Here is a 15,785-nt window from a genome sequence, read left to right on the forward strand (position 1 = left end):
ACCTAAGTGAGGTAGTGGTGGTGACCTGAATCTGTTCTTGACGTTTGAGTAAACTTTAGCTAGTGCATTTGTTTTAAGATGATGTGAGGGGGATATAGGACGCTCCAAGGAACAAACAGGCACACTTAGGTTCGCTTCTAAAAACTATTTATTACAAGCAATACAAAATAACCTTGCATTAAAATCAATACCAAGACATGGGATCAAAGGCAATGCAACATAATCCTGTATCACAAGTTCTATCTAATAATTATGGTTTTATATATCATTAACAAGAATAAAATTGAAAATACAAGAGATTGTAGGTATATATAAAATGTGATATTATAGTTATTGTGATAATTGATTGAATCAAGACATTGACACTGCAAAGCTATTCACACTCGGATGTGCCATCATCACGCACCCTCACTCTTAGACTGGGGAGCCCGTTTCAGTCCTGGCAGGAGACCGACACGTGAGTTCCGAGAAAGTGCCGGACGATGTGCGCTCTATCACAGGGCTGAACTCCGGTCAGTACCGAGATCTCCCCCTTCCCCTCCCCCTTCCTTTATACGTGAATTTTGGGCATTACATGTGGGCAGGGGACGAGCTGGCCAGGCTCACCCCCCCCCCCCCGCCTCCAGGCAATGCGTTCTCAAATTTCCAGTTTTGTCCAAGCAATGCCGCCTGCAGTTTCAATCGGAAAGTTTCTATAATCAATGTATCCCCTCCTCCTAAGGATGGGGGTAAGCATTCTACACACACTGACCAGCTAGGTGCAGTTCCCAAAATAATTAGACGAGTATCCTTGAGCAATGATTTCCCTTCCCATGAAGATAAGGCAGGTGTCTCATACACTGACCAGTGGTGTACAGAACATATTGACCGACACCTTTCCCTGCCCTCAGCAAGCCCCCCCAAAACCCGGGGAGACATGGTAAGCGTTCTTGAGTACATCCCAGAACGAGGATTCTTTCACATAAGATAAGAATACTCTGAAACCAGTCAATTGTGCGAAAACAAGTTATATAAGTGATCAGAGAGGGAAAAAACATGCTTTTGCAGTCTAACCTTAATACAGTAATATTGCTGTAGAGGCTGCTGGGATTGCTGTAGAGGCTGCTGGGATTGCTGTAGAGGCTGCTGGGATTGCTGTAGAGGCTGCTGGGATTGCTGTACTGTTCGGCAGTGGTGTAGTCGCTGTGTGCACTTGTGTTGTGTTGTGCGCCTGTTGAAGCGGTTGATTTGATTTGAATTATCTGTAAAGTATATTTGAGCATTTGTGTGCCAGCACGGTTACGTGGGTGGTTGTTGTTTTCATTTTTTACTCTTATTTTTACGTGTGTACTTGTCTGTCCTTGTGAGTGTTACCGACAGCTGCGGGCGCGAGTGGCGTTTCTGTTTGCGTCCTTCGCATCAAACACCCGCGGGTAATATTATCGAACATCGGTAACATTAACTCTAACAGTATGAGGTGATGAGCTGGGTGGGGATTGGTGTCATTGGCTTTGGATACACTGAGGCGTCAGTGCTGTCACTCTGGCTCTACACTAGAGTGCTGATGTTCAGGGAGTCCCCATGCCTGTGTTCCCGCCTGTCTCTCCCTCTTTCTCATGCTGCTATACTCAGATCTGCCGGAGCCTAGACGAATATTGCACTCGATCATTTTGCTTGCACTGCCTCTGATTTCCTCAACTCTGGCTAATACACAATTTTTCTTACTTCCTCCCTCACCCCTTCTGGGGTGTGCTCCCTGGAGCACAATGTCGTTGAAGAATTTATGCCTCTGCTGCCTGCAAGACAACTACCTCCACCTCCGGCAACTACCCTCCAACCTGCCTGCCCTTGGCTCAACACGATGCCTCGCCATCCATCCTGCGGCTGTGTGTCTATTAATCCTGCCATCGTGCATCAAGCACCACGTGCCTGCACCGGTCGGCCGCTGCATTGAGACATATATTTCAACCCCTGTATTAGCTTAGTCATATCATCTTGTTTGTTTGACTCATCTGCCGGCCCCTGGAGGATGGGCTCCCCCTTTGGGTCTGGTTCCTCCCAAGGTTTCTTCCTCTTAGGGAGTTTTTCCTTGCCACCGTTGCCTTTGGCTTACTCAATGGGGGGTCCTTACGAGGCAGAAATGTAAAGCGCATTGAGACAATGTAATGTTGTGATAATGCGCTATATAAATAAAATTGAATTGAATTGAAAAATAAAAGGTCAGTTGCTCCGGAGCTTTGCTCGGTCGCCGGTCGGGGCCGGGAGGACATTTTCCACTTTTTTCCCCGCTCCGGCAGTAGCCTGCTTTGAGAGGGTTTTTGTGGTTTTTTGGCCTCCCTAGAGCAACTTCGCTTTAGTTTAGCTAAACGTGGTTCAGCAGGAAGTTAATCTCGGGTAAGTAATTGTAAATTTGGTTATTTTAAAAGTTAAATTTAAAGGTTGTTATCGCTGACGTTGCCGGATAATTTATAATAAAGTACCGATTTAACGCAAGTGTTAATTTAGTGTTTTAGTGTACTCGGCACTTTGTTTTAACTATACGTTAATTAGATCAACTAAAAGTTTAAATATTCTCTATTAATATACTGGGCTGGGAGTAAAGGACGGGGACATAGTGAGTTAGGTAATTATGGGGCCAGCTCAGTGTTGTGTTTGCAAGATGTTTGCCCTTCTGGATGCTTGCGTCCAGTCGGACTTCGTCTGCGAGCGATGTGGGTTAGTTGACTCACTCATGGTCCAGGTTCGTGACCTAGAGGAGCGACTGGCTCTCATCCAGCATAGCAATGAGTTAAAGGAGAGAGTTAATACGCCTTCTAGGGAGACTATGTGTACGTCACAAGCGGGGAGGGGGGAGAATGATGAACAGGTAGGTCGAGAGAGCTGGGTGAACGTAGGTCGTAGACGTAGAAAAGGGCGTACACAGTTCACAGAGGCGGCATCACCTGAAGTAATGGTTTCTAACTGCTTTCAGGTGCTTCCGGCTTTAGAGCCGGAAGAGACTGGGGAGGCAGGTGAGCCCTTGGGCACCAAGGAGCCACCTAGCCCCAGTAGGAGGGAGGTTGTGGTAGTAGGTGATTCAATTATAAGAGGTGTAGATAGTTATGTGTGCACCCGTGATAGAGGGTCCCGTACGGTGTCTTGCCTGCCTGGTGCCCAGGTAGGAGACCTTCCAGATCGAGTGGACAGGCTTTTGGCCCCAGCCGGGGTGGATCCAGTGGTCGTGGTGCATGTTGGCACCAATGACATAGGAAAGGGCAGAAGGGCTGTTCTGCAAGATAAATTTATAGAAGTCGCGGATAAGCTTAGAAGCAGAACATCCACGGTGGTATTCTCTGGAATACTTCCCGTGCCACGTGCAAGTCAGGCAAAATTAGCTGAGATAAGGGGATTAAATGCGTGGCTAAAATGGTGGTGTAGGAAAGAGGGGTTCAGGTTTATGGGGCACTGGATGACCTTCTGGAACAGGTGGGACCTGTTCAAGCCGGACGGGTTGCATCTGAACCATAGGGGAACCAGTGTATTGGGGAGGCGTATGTGCAGAATAGTTGAGGAATGTTTAAACTAGGGACTGGGGGGGCAGGGAGGTCACTTAAGAATTTATGTGGGGAGAGACGGAAAGCCCAAATAAATATTAAAAGTAGACACTGTAAAAGGCCTACCATTAGTGGTCTGTATTTCAATGCTAGGAGTATTAGAAACAAAATTAATGACTTAGAGGCTTTAATTTCTTCAGACAATTACGACATTATAGGAATAACTGAAACATGGATGAGTGACAATGATGGTGATGAATATAATATGGATGGTTATACGTTGTTCCGTAGAGACCGGATAGGCAAGAAGGGAGGTGGTGTTGCAGTATACGTAAAAGAAAACTTGCAGGCAAGGGATCTCACTGATAAAAATAAAAATTCAGAAGCTGTATGGATAAAACTTGATGCTAAAGATTCAAATGGCCTTGTTGTCGGGGTTTGTTATAGGGCACCTAATGTAGCTGTAGAGGAAAGCAGAATATTATATGATGATATCAGGATTATGAGTAATAAAAATGATGTGGTGGTTATGGGTGATTTTAATTTACCTGGGATACAGTGGGACACAGTCTCTGGCTCTTCTGTAAATGAACTTGAGATGGTGGAATTAGTACAGGATTGTTTTTTTACTCAGTTTGTTAATACTCCTACCAGGGGAGAAGCCCTTCTTGATCTCGTTTTTTGTAATAACCAGGATAGGATTGGAAAATTAGAGGTTTTAGACCCATTGTACGGTAGTGATCATAACATGGTTAAATTCGAGGTTAATTTTAGTGTCCGAAGAGCAAAGTCTAAATTAAAAGTATACAATGTTAGGAAGGCTAACTTTAATGGTATGAGACGGAAATTAGAAACTGTAAACTGGACAAAGTTAAATAGCAAAACAGTTGAAGAGGCATGGGAATTTTTCAAAAGCACATTGTTGCAAGTGCAAGAGGACTTCATACCTGTTTCCAGCAAAACTAAATCTAGGAAACGACAACCAAGGTGGTTTACTAAGGAAATTAAGAATAAAGTCAGGAGGAAAAGGGCTCTGTTCCACAACTGGAAAATAACTAATGATTTCAAAATCAAGCAGGAGTATCTAAGTCTACAGGCAGAGTTAAAAAATGACATTAGGCTATCAAAGAGGGATGTAGAAAGAAAAATTGCATTGGAGGCTAAGCATGACAGTAAAGGTTTCTTCCAATATTTTAACTCCAAGAGAGCACTAAAAGCTGAAATCACTAATTTGCAGGATAGTAAGGGCCTTATAATTGATAACGAAATTGATATGGTAAACGAGTTTAATGATTATTTTTCAAGGGTGTTCACAATAGAGAACACAAGTAACTTACCACCAATTAATACGAATACGGCATCATCTATGACCAATATATGTATAACTGAGGTTGATGTGATACTAAGCCTAGCTAAACTCAAAATAAATAAATCGCAGGGGCCTGATGGCATCTTACCTTTAGTCTTGAAAGAGATGAGGGATATTATTAGCCAACCTTTGACTTTAATATTCCAGAAATCGTTATCTGCGGGTGTGGTACCATCAGATTGGAAGCATGCTAATATAACACCCATATTCAAAAAAGGGGATAGAAGTAATCCAGCAAACTATAGGCCAATCAGTTTAACTAGCATTACTGGAAAAATAATGGAAGCTATAATTCAAGTGAAAATGGTAGATTACCTAGATGCAAATAACATTATAAAGGATAGCCAACATGGATTTAGGAGAGGTAGATCCTGCTTAACGAATCTGCTTGAGTTCTTTGAGGAAGCTACAAGTGAAATTGATCACAAAAAGGCCTATGATGTGATTTACTTAGATTTCCAGAAAGCCTTTGATGTTGTCCCCCACAAACGGCTCTTGTTAAAGCTTAAAGCTGCAGGAATTTTAGGAACTGTGGCAGCTTGGATCAAAAACTGGCTAACTGATAGGAAGCAGCGAGTAGTTATTAGAGGCACTATGTCACAGTGGGCCTCCGTTTATAGTGGGGTACCGCAGGGTTCAATTTTAGGACCACTATTGTTCCTAATTTACATTAATGATATTGACACGAATACATACAGTAAACTGGTTAAATTTGCAGACGACACTAAGGTGGGCGGGGTAGCAGATACTAATCTAGCAGCAGAGAGGCTTCAACGGGATCTGGATTTAATTAGCGAATGGGCTGATACCTGGCAGATGAAATTTAACACAGATAAATGTAAGGTAATCCATGCAGGGAGCAGAAATATACAGTACAGATATTTTATGGGTTCCACTGAAATAAAGGTAGCTGATTACGAGAAAGATCTCGGTATGTATGTTGATGCTTCCATGTCCCACTCTCGCCAATGTGGGGAAGCAATAAAAAAGGCGAACAGAATGTTGGGTTATATCTCTAGATGTGTGGAGTTTAAGTCAAGGGAGGTGATGTTACACTTATATAATTCCTTGGTAAGACCCCACCTAGAATACTGTGTGCAGGTTTGGTCACCATACCTCAAGAAGGACATTGCTGCCTTAGAAAAGGTGCAACGAAGAGCTACGAGAATGATTCCTGGTCTTAGAGGAATGTCTTACGAGGAGAGGTTAACGGAACTGAATCTGTTCAGCCTTGAGCAAAGGAGAATAAGGGGGGATATGATTCAGGTCTATAAGATTCTAACGGGTCTGGATGCTGTTCAGCCAAATGACTATTTCAATATTAGTCTAAATACTAGAACTCGTGGCCATAAGTGGAAATTAGCGGGAGAACATTTTAAAACAATTTTGAGGAAGCACTTCTTTACACAGCGTGTAGTCAGAGTATGGAATAGTCTTCCTGCTATTGTAGTGGAAGCTAAAACCATGGGTTCCTTTAAATCAGAGCTAGATAAGATTTTAACAACTCTGAGCTATTAGCTAAGTTCTCCCCAAACGAGCTTGATGGGCCGAATGGCCTCCTCTCGTTTGTAAATTTCTTATGTTCTTATGTTCTTATGTTCTTATTATAGGTGAATCATGGACGACATATCTGAATCAGTCCATACATGATCAGAATCAATCCACACCTCAATCACCTCATATGTATGACAGTAACAGGACAATGATTAATTCTAGGCAACGTAGGTGTCCGGAAATTCGTCCTAATACAGTATTTCTCCCCCTGGTAGCACAATTGATGTGTTGAGGAAATTTAGGGAGAACTTCTTTTAAATCTGCATGGTTAATCTCAGCAGCAATAATATGGGCTGCTTCTAGATAGGTGTTCTGTTGGGAATTTGTAGCACTCAGTAGGTAGCCTAAGGTAGCTAGCATTAGCATCCGGTGGAATGTAAACAGCTGTGACTATAACAATGGTAAACTCATGTGGAAGGTAAACAGGCCTGCATTTAACTGTCAGGTACTCCAGACCAAAAGAACAGCGCTTGTCTATGATTTCGGTATTAGTGCACCGGTTGTTATGTATGGAAATGGCCACCCCCAGCTCCAACTCCATCATCAAGTTTGCTGATGACACAGTAGTGCTGGGTCTCATCTCCAGCGACGACAAGACAAGGTGGAGTGTGGATAACCTGACATTGTGGTGCCAGGAGAACTGCCTCCAACTCAACGTCAGCAGGACCAAGACGCTGGTGGTGGACTTCAGGAGGAGTAAGGAGCGCCCCAACTCCCCCCTCTACATCAACGGGACTGCAGTGGAGAGAGTGGGCAGCTTCAAATATCTAGGCGTGTGCATCACTGAGGACCTGACATGGACAGAACACACCCAAGCTCAGTCTAGCAAGGCGAGACAGCGTCTTTACCACCTAAGACAGCTGAAGAAGTTCTGGGTTTCTTCAGCAATTCTTAGGACTTTTTACTCTGGCGCTGTCCTGGAAAATGTCCTGAGCGAGAACATCACATCCTGGTACGGAAACGGCTGTATACAGGACATGAAGAGACCACAGAGAGTGATTCGGGCAGCAGAGCGCTGCACCAGATCTTCTCTACTGTCTCTGCGGGACATTTATACCAGGAGATGCTGGAGCAGAGCAACCAGGATCATCAGAGACTCATCTCATCCCAGCAACTGTCTGCTTGAGCTGCTGAAATCAGGCAGCTGCTTTAGGAGAATTAAAGCAAAAACAGAGAGACTCAGGAGAAGCTTCTATCCCCACGCCATAAGACTTCTGAATCAGGACTCGCCACCACTACATCCTTAATGTACATCCCTGATATACATAACTCACGTCATCTTCTCTTCCTAATTAACCTGCTGTTTTCAATAATCCATAAACTACATTTCCATCCACCCTTGCTGCTTACATTTATATTTCTACTTATGTCACCTGCAACAAGGCACGCTGCACCTTAAATACAACAAAGTGCTGCACCTTAAATACAACAAAGTGCTGCACCTTAAATACAACAAGGTGCTGTACCTTAAATACAACAAGGTGTGCTGCACCTTAAATACAACAAGGTGTGCTGCACCTTAAATACAACAAGGCGCTGCACCTTAAATACAACAAGGCGCGCTGCACCTTAAATACAACAAGGCGCGCTGCACTTTAAATACAAAACTCTAGCATCACATGCACATGTACAGTTTTTAACCTTGATTATTTTCTATATTAGAACAACTTCTGTATTTCTGTATCTTATTCTGTACTGCACTGCATATTATTCTGTACATCTCTATATTATGTATATATTTTACTTAGTTATTGTAACTTTGGTTATTGTAACTTTTGCCTCACTCTAATTCTATTTTTGTCTTTCACAGTCTAAGGGTCGTTCAGGGTACATTTCACTACATGTTGTACTTGTTCAACCATGCATGTGATGAATAAAGTATCTTGTATCTCACTTGTATGTGTGTGTGAGCAAGACCATTGGAATTCGGTCTGATTCAGCTCCTCGGAGGCACTACTGAGGAGGCGCCCCCGGCGATAAACTTGCTGATTGCTTGACCACAACATCGAAGTTATGCGGAAGTGCAGAAAAAAGAGAGTAGAATGAATTGTTTTTTTTAGCACAATAAGACTGAACACCCTTTGCCTGCGTCTTCAGCTGGTGCCGGTGTTCTGACAAGTTGAGCTGCTTTGTCGTCATCTGAAGGTGTGGTACCTTCTGATTGGAAGCACGCCCATTTTCAAAAAAGGGGATAGAAGTAATTTGTCAAACTATAGGCCAATCAGTCTAACTTGTATAACTGGTAAAGTTATGGAGGCTATAGATAGATCCTGTTTAACAAATCTGTTGGAATTTTTTGAGGAAGCTACTCAGGAAGTTGATGATAAGAAAGCCTATGATGTCATCTACTTAGATTTTCAAAAGGCTTTTGATGTTGTCCCCCACAAGAGGCTCTTACTTAAACTCAAAGCGACAGGTATTTTAGGAACTGTAGCGACCTGGATTGATAACAGATAGGAAGCAGTGAGTAGTTATAAGAGGCACAATGTCACAGTGGGCCTGCGTTCATAGTGGGGTACCGCAGGGTTCAATTTTAGGACCACTATTGTTCCTGATTTACATAAATGATATAGACACCAATATATACAGTAAACTGGTGAAATTTGCAGATGACACCAAGGTGGGTGGTGTAGCAGATACTGAACTAGCGGCTCAGCAGCTACAGCGAGATCTTGATTTAATTAGTGACTGGGCCGATACCCGGCAGATGAAATTTAACATAGACAAATGTAAGGTACTCCATGTAGGGAGCAGAAATATAAAGTACAGGTATTTTATGGGACCTACTGAAATAAAGGTAGCTGATTATGAGAAAGACCTTGGTGTGTATGTTGATGCTTCCATGTCTCATTCTCGCCAGTGCGGGGAAGCAATAAAAAAGGCCAATAGGATGTTGGGGTCTATCTCCAGGTGTGTGGAGTTTAAGTCAAGGGAGGTAATGCTAAGATTATACAATTCCTTGGTGAGACCTCACCTAGAATATTGTGTGCTGGTTTGGTCACCATATCTTAAAAAGGACATTGCGGCCTTAGAAAAGGTGCAGCGTAGGGCCACAAGAATGATTCCTGGTCTTAGAGGAATGTCATACGAGGAAAGGTTAGTTGACCTAAATCTGTTCAGCCTCAAGCAAAGGAGACTGAGGGGGGACATGATCCAGGTCTATAAGATTCTAACAGGTTTGGATGCTGTTCAACCGAATAGTTACTTCAGCATTAGTTCAAATACAAGAACTCGTGGCCATAGGTGGAAATTAGCGGGAGAACATTTCAAACTGGATTTAAGGAAGCACTTCTTTACACAGCGTGTAGTCAGAGTATGGAATAGTCTTCCTGTTAAAAGCTAGATAAGATTTTAACAACTCTGAGCTATTAGTTAAGTTCTCCGCAAGCGAGCTTGATAGGCTGAATGGCCTCCTCTCGTTTGTATAGTTCTTATGTTCTTATGTTCTTTGTCGAGTTAGGCTACCGTAGTTCTAATCGATAACCCTAACCCTAACTCTTACCCTAACCCTAACCCTAACCTTAACCCCCCCAAAAACCCCTAAAACCCTTACCTGACCGTGAGACACATGGATTTCAACCAGTTCACACGCCACACCTTCTGTTTCTCACACTGAGAAGTAAGAGATAACATCCAGCAAGGTATCCGTTATATAGCATCATAAGCAGGCATACAGAGTGTCCCCCCCCTACCAGCCAATCAAAAAAATAACGCGTGTTGCTTGTGATTTCGCTGTAAGCACATTATTACATGGGTGTGAAGATATACGGAGTGCGTAATCCGATGAATGCGGTAGACAGGGCTCTAAAAAGAGACACAGGCTTTGGCCCTAACACGTGTAATCTCACTCCAAACCTTGGATGAAACTTGAGAGCCCTGGTAAAATGTAAATAAAAGGCTGTGTCCCGTTATGATCGTGATTAGTAACTAACGAGTAACTAACAAAACGACTTATTCGAATAAGATTAGTGCTGTAATGTTTAATGTATTTTTGTTGTTGTTGTTGTTTCGAAAAATGTATTGTTCAGGAACCGGTATCGAAATCAAGGTATCGTATATATTCCTGCTGTTCGCAGATCTTGGCGGCTGTAGGTGGGATTCGCACGTCTAAACCTAGCGTTGCTGGAAAGTCAAGCTGCTGCATCTGTGCACGCCGCCATCTTGCGATTTGTACATTTGAATGCGATCATTATAAATACTATTTTTAAATTCTACTTCATGTATTCCTGGTAAAATGTGCATCCCATCATTTTCTAAGCTCTTTAACAGTACAAGGTTGTGAGAACATGTCATTTTTACCATATTTAAATGATTCAATGTTTCAGGCTGTGTTTGATATGAAACGTTCAGCCCCCTTACATCTTTTTATTTGAATTCCATTCAATGTAAGTAAAAAAAACAAGACTGTATGATGGAATAGATGCTCACCATGCCAGTTCTAGGCCGGCGGTCATCTCTTGAAAGGGAGCAGTCAGCCTCTCAGTTTACAGGAGATGATTATTTCATAATTGGAGTCAAGCCTGATGTCCAGGAGTGATTGCTCTTTGGTTTGCTGAATGTTTCCTCCTTACACTTCGTAACTTTTCGGTAATCTGCTAAGAATGAAACTGCCAGCAAACCTGTACGGCTGAGAAGGCGGTACGGAGCAATAATCTTTATTAGCTTTTTGGTTTTAGGCTTTGGGTTCCTGTTATCTGAGAAAACAAAATGCTATGTTTTGGTTCTTGTAAGAGGAAATTGGGGAGGAAGGAAATTGACTGGAAAATGATAAACGTTTGCATTGTGTAATGAAATAAAATGTTCACAGTATATTGCAGTTTAGCTGTTTTTCTTTAATTTTTGAGTTCCTCTATACAGTACCTTGGCCTGAATTGTCATGCTCATTACCATGCTATATACAGTCATTAAAAATACAATACAACAAATGTCCAGTATCATGCATTTGTAGAGCCTTACCACCATATGTCACCGCAATTCTAGGCCAGCAGTTTCAGGATGGAAGTTTAGAGACGGAAACAGACCAGAGTCAATGATAGTGGAGTACACGACGCTTGCTTTTTTTTGATGAATAACAGTTTTGAAGTGAATCGATTTAATTCTGGAATTTGCACATGTAAACTTCTTCTTGGACAGGGGGTGGGGCTAACTAATGACTCCCTGTAGGCTGATATCTTGAGCAGCTTATCGCTGGCCCTGGTGGGACTGAGCATGTGGTCTTTCCCTTTTCCTTTACAGGGATGATGGTGATATTTACAGTCCAGAGATGAAAAGACTAAGGCTTATGTGAAGATGTCGATGGCACTTGCAAAAAGTAAGTTTATGTAAATGCTACATTGGCTTATTTACTGTATGTTCTGGATGCTTCACAGCTACAGTGGTACAGTACCTCAGTACTCGAACTTAATCCGTTCAGAACTCAGGTTCAAATCCTAAAAAGTTTGAGTTCTGATCAAATTTTCCCCATAAGAAATAATGGAAAAACAATTAATTGGTTCCCGGCCCCAAAAAATGACACCTAAATATGTTTTTTTAGCATTTAAACACAAAATAAACAGGATAAAACTAGAAGAGCATAAGTAAACACATCTAAGCACATTTATCAAAACAGTCATTTGTAAAGTAAAATAAATGTATCCAAACAATGTGTAAAGTTAAAAAAAAACAATGTGTCCTGCCCCGATCGTCCACTCCTCCTGTATGCCACGCCCCCCTCGTTAACCTCGTGTGGAATCCCCGTGTGATCAGCTGTTTCTGGTTGTTGTCATTAGTCCTATGTATTTTATCCGTGTTTCAGTTTGTTTCCCCAGTCCGGTTATTGTACTGTCCGTCTGCGTTTTGCCTGCCTTACCTGTAATTAAACCCCATATTCCCCGATACCCTGACGTCTGCACCTTTGTCCCCGTTCCGTCCCCGCTCGGCACGACAATATTATTATAATTAAATGTATTAATGGTTTATTATTAATGATATTAAATAATTAATAAGAAATCTTTATTTTAAAATGTATTTTATTATATAATAATAATTACTGTTACTGTCTGTCATTGTCTAAATGTATTTTTACTGTCTAAATATATGTATTCAGCCAGTGTATACATGCACGATGCTATCACAGCAAATGTGAGGCTGATACTGAAGCGTTACCCTTTGTTTCCGCTGAGAGTCGTGCCGCGTGACTCATTTCCCCGCACGTACAAGTTATCTTAGGTTGGCGTTCATGGTTCGACTTCTGAGATTCAGACTGAGTTCTAGGTCATTTTTTTTTCGAACTGTTTTGTTCGACTTTTAAGAAATTTCAGTTCTAATGAGATCGAGAACTGAGGTACCACTGTATCTCATAAGCCAGAATCATTGTTAAGGAAATCACAATAGCCATAAATTATTAATATTATTTATTTATTACTACTTAGTCATAGGCAAAAACTTCAAAATCAGTATCCTATGGCCTGTACTTGAACACAGGGACATTTATCTCTATAATAGTGAATATCTTGAAAAGATGCAGTTGATTAATGTTCTTTTGACTTATTCTGACATTACTTTGAAAGACCACACACATTATGTGCCTATTTGCAGTTAAGGGATTCATATGTTTGAGTCATGCATATATAAAGCAGGAGACTTGCTGAGTCCGTATGTTTAAGGGCCAAGCTGTAACACTGTAAAATCCCAGTGATGATTCAGACGGTAAACAAATGGTTTTTTTAAAGGTTTATCAAAGTCTCACCCTTACTCCTTAATTAAATATAAGCTCTACACAGGCCAAACAACATATACCATTATCTGGGTCCACAGATGCCCTGCTGAAGATTATTTTGCCAGGAGTTCTGGCCAAACGGGAAGTACTTCGGCAAATTTTCCATAAGATCTGAGTCATGTGACAGCGAATATTGAATAATATGGGGCAAAACACAGTTCCTCTGGTTATTCACTGTTTCTTGTGTTGAATCTTATTTCATTCAGAAATGACACAGATGTCGTTACTGGTATCTGTTTGTGTTTTTCACGGTCCCATTTCTGTTTCACAGTGAACACTGGCCGTGCTGTTTATGATTATTGCAGCTGTAATATTAACAGAAACATCAGATATCAGACATAATAACATCAGAATACTTTTCATAGGAAGCAGTTTTACAGGGTTTTTTTTTAATTTGGTGTTTTTGACTTCTGAATAAATATGGAAAAAGAAAATATTTTGGTGTTTCCAGACTACTGCAACAGATTGACCTAGGAAAATGTATTCCAAAAAAATATGAATTTACTTATTTTTTTGATGACATCACTAATGTGCGCTGTTGTTAGCACCAAAATGTGCATAGGATGCACATTGTAGTGCAACATTCCAAACCAATATCTGCGACGTGCACACTTGATTAATCTCCAGCAAGAAATAGTGATTTTGGCTATCATGTACTTTACAACACCCACAATGAGGATTTGCTTGCTAAACCCAAATGTTGTAGGTGGATGGTTAAGGATCCCAAATGTAAAGCAGAATACAAAGTATGTGTGTGTTGTAAGTATGGAATGTTTAAATAGAAATTTTGTAAATACCCTGGTTTTAGGAATGTCGAACCAAAGCTATCGGCTATCAGTCATTTCTATAGCCTTGAGATGCTTGAAGTTCGTTGTTTATAGAGTCTGCACATATTTGGCCTCCTGAAACCTTGCTCCTCTCTTCCTCTTCCCTGCAGCATGGGGTTTCAGACTGTTGCCGGTGGTGCTGTTCGTCATCTCCTACTACTACTATTCATACTTTGTCTTCCAGGGGTAAGGCTCCTACTCAGGCTCTCACCGTGTCCGTGAGCTGAGGTTCTTACCAATATTACGTCAAGTAATTTCATCTGATTGTCTGCCTTTTCAGTGCGGGAGTGACGGCAAAGTCTGTGGCTCTCAGCGTCAACCCATGTGGAAGCAGCCGTTTGTCAAAGAAATGGGTAGGACTTGACTTCAAGTGAGTATTAAAATCTGATTTCAGCAATTAGTTGACTGGATGTTATCATGTGTAACTTTAACAAAGCATAATTCCTACTCCTTTTTTTCTTTAAAAAAAAAAAAACTCATTGTGGATGTTTTACACACATTTCATTCATGAAAATAGCTTGGGTAGAATTTGTATGAATAATTTTTTCCCCCCTTTTATAATTGAATATTAAACAGCATCACCCGCAATAGCACACTGTTTTTGAAACTGGAAGATTACTTTTGGCATGAAAGATCATCGCCTCTGTCGTTACCCTACGGCATGAAGGGCAGTGGTAAGTCCTGTTTATTTTCATTGGATAACGTAAATTCCCAGGTACTGTCTGCAATTTTGTTTGCAATATAATAATAATAATAATAATAATAATATATTATCTCATGAAAATCAATTACTGAAAATCCTTGATCCACCCGAAACATATAATTCCAGAAATTCAGGGTAACAAACGTCATTGCTGATGTTGTCATGAAAGGTTTTGAAATGCCTGAAGCTGCTTATCTGTGTCTCCGCTACAGAGTTCCTACTCCTTAAGGTCTTAGCAGTAACTGCCAGTTATGAAATGCCAGAGAGCATCAGCAAGTGAGTAAAAATGGTGGTTACTGCCATAGGTCAGTTAAGTGAACTCGTAACGAAACAAAATAATTGTTTATTATCTAGCTGAAAATTCTAATGAATGTTTCTGTTGTCCCTTCTTCAGGCTGGACTGCAGGACCTGCATTGTTGTCGGTAATGGATACACGATCAAAAACAGCTCATTTGGATCTATTATAGACACGTATGATGTTGTAATCAGGTACTTTAAATGCTGTTTATGTAAATTGTGCTGTCTGAAAGTTATAGTGAATTCTGTCCCTCCAGTTTGGGCTGAAATGGTGCCTTTCCTTTAGTTGTTGTTTTGGGTGGGGTGCCTGGGACTGGTAATGAGACTTGCTACTGTGAGACTAAATAGCAACCAGATGAAAACACAGTTAAAAAAAAGGAAATGAACATTAAGTGCTTTCTTCCTGGGAATTCTTAAAAAAATTAGGCTGGGAGGAGCACCTCTTTGTACAGTTTCAGGTGCTTCATTAAAATGGCCCATTGAGAGGTACGAGTTGGTTTTGTTAAAGGCTCCTTATTGCCAGTTCACTCAGATTTGGATGCGGTTTGGCATTTGAATTTCTCCTTATCTGGGATTGTGCCTTCGTGCGGTCTCTGAAGGACTTTGACATCCCAATACGTGTTAATTGTAGAAGAGATATGAAGCGTTTACTGTATACTGAAGCTGTCTGGACCGTGTGACCTATTCTCCGTGTAACGGTAATAAAAATGACAGTTCTCTCTGGGCTGGTTATTCAGTTGCTGGGTGTGATGGGGGTTGTGAATC

The 15,785-nt window shown here is 41.4% G+C and overlaps 1 protein-coding gene across 2 annotated transcripts in view; it reads left to right on the forward strand.

Moving 5' to 3' along the window:
- Positions 1-15,785, forward strand: part of LOC111849523 (CMP-N-acetylneuraminate-beta-galactosamide-alpha-2,3-sialyltransferase 4-like) — a 36,643-nt gene that overhangs the window by 17,318 nt on the left and 3,540 nt on the right. For both annotated transcript variants that reach the window (XM_023822456.2, XM_023822462.2), the window contains exons 3-8: positions 11,671-11,746; positions 14,130-14,205; positions 14,300-14,389; positions 14,596-14,693; positions 14,935-14,998; positions 15,117-15,212. In XM_023822456.2, the coding sequence (XP_023678224.1) occupies positions 11,725-11,746; positions 14,130-14,205; positions 14,300-14,389; positions 14,596-14,693; positions 14,935-14,998; positions 15,117-15,212 (446 nt within the window). In that variant the 5' untranslated portion in view covers positions 11,671-11,724. The remainder of the gene's footprint in view (positions 1-11,670; positions 11,747-14,129; positions 14,206-14,299; positions 14,390-14,595; positions 14,694-14,934; positions 14,999-15,116; positions 15,213-15,785) is intronic.

This window comes from Paramormyrops kingsleyae, chromosome 17 (genome assembly GCF_048594095.1).
Source record: "Paramormyrops kingsleyae isolate MSU_618 chromosome 17, PKINGS_0.4, whole genome shotgun sequence".
Classification (NCBI taxonomy): Eukaryota; Metazoa; Chordata; class Actinopteri; order Osteoglossiformes; family Mormyridae; genus Paramormyrops; species Paramormyrops kingsleyae.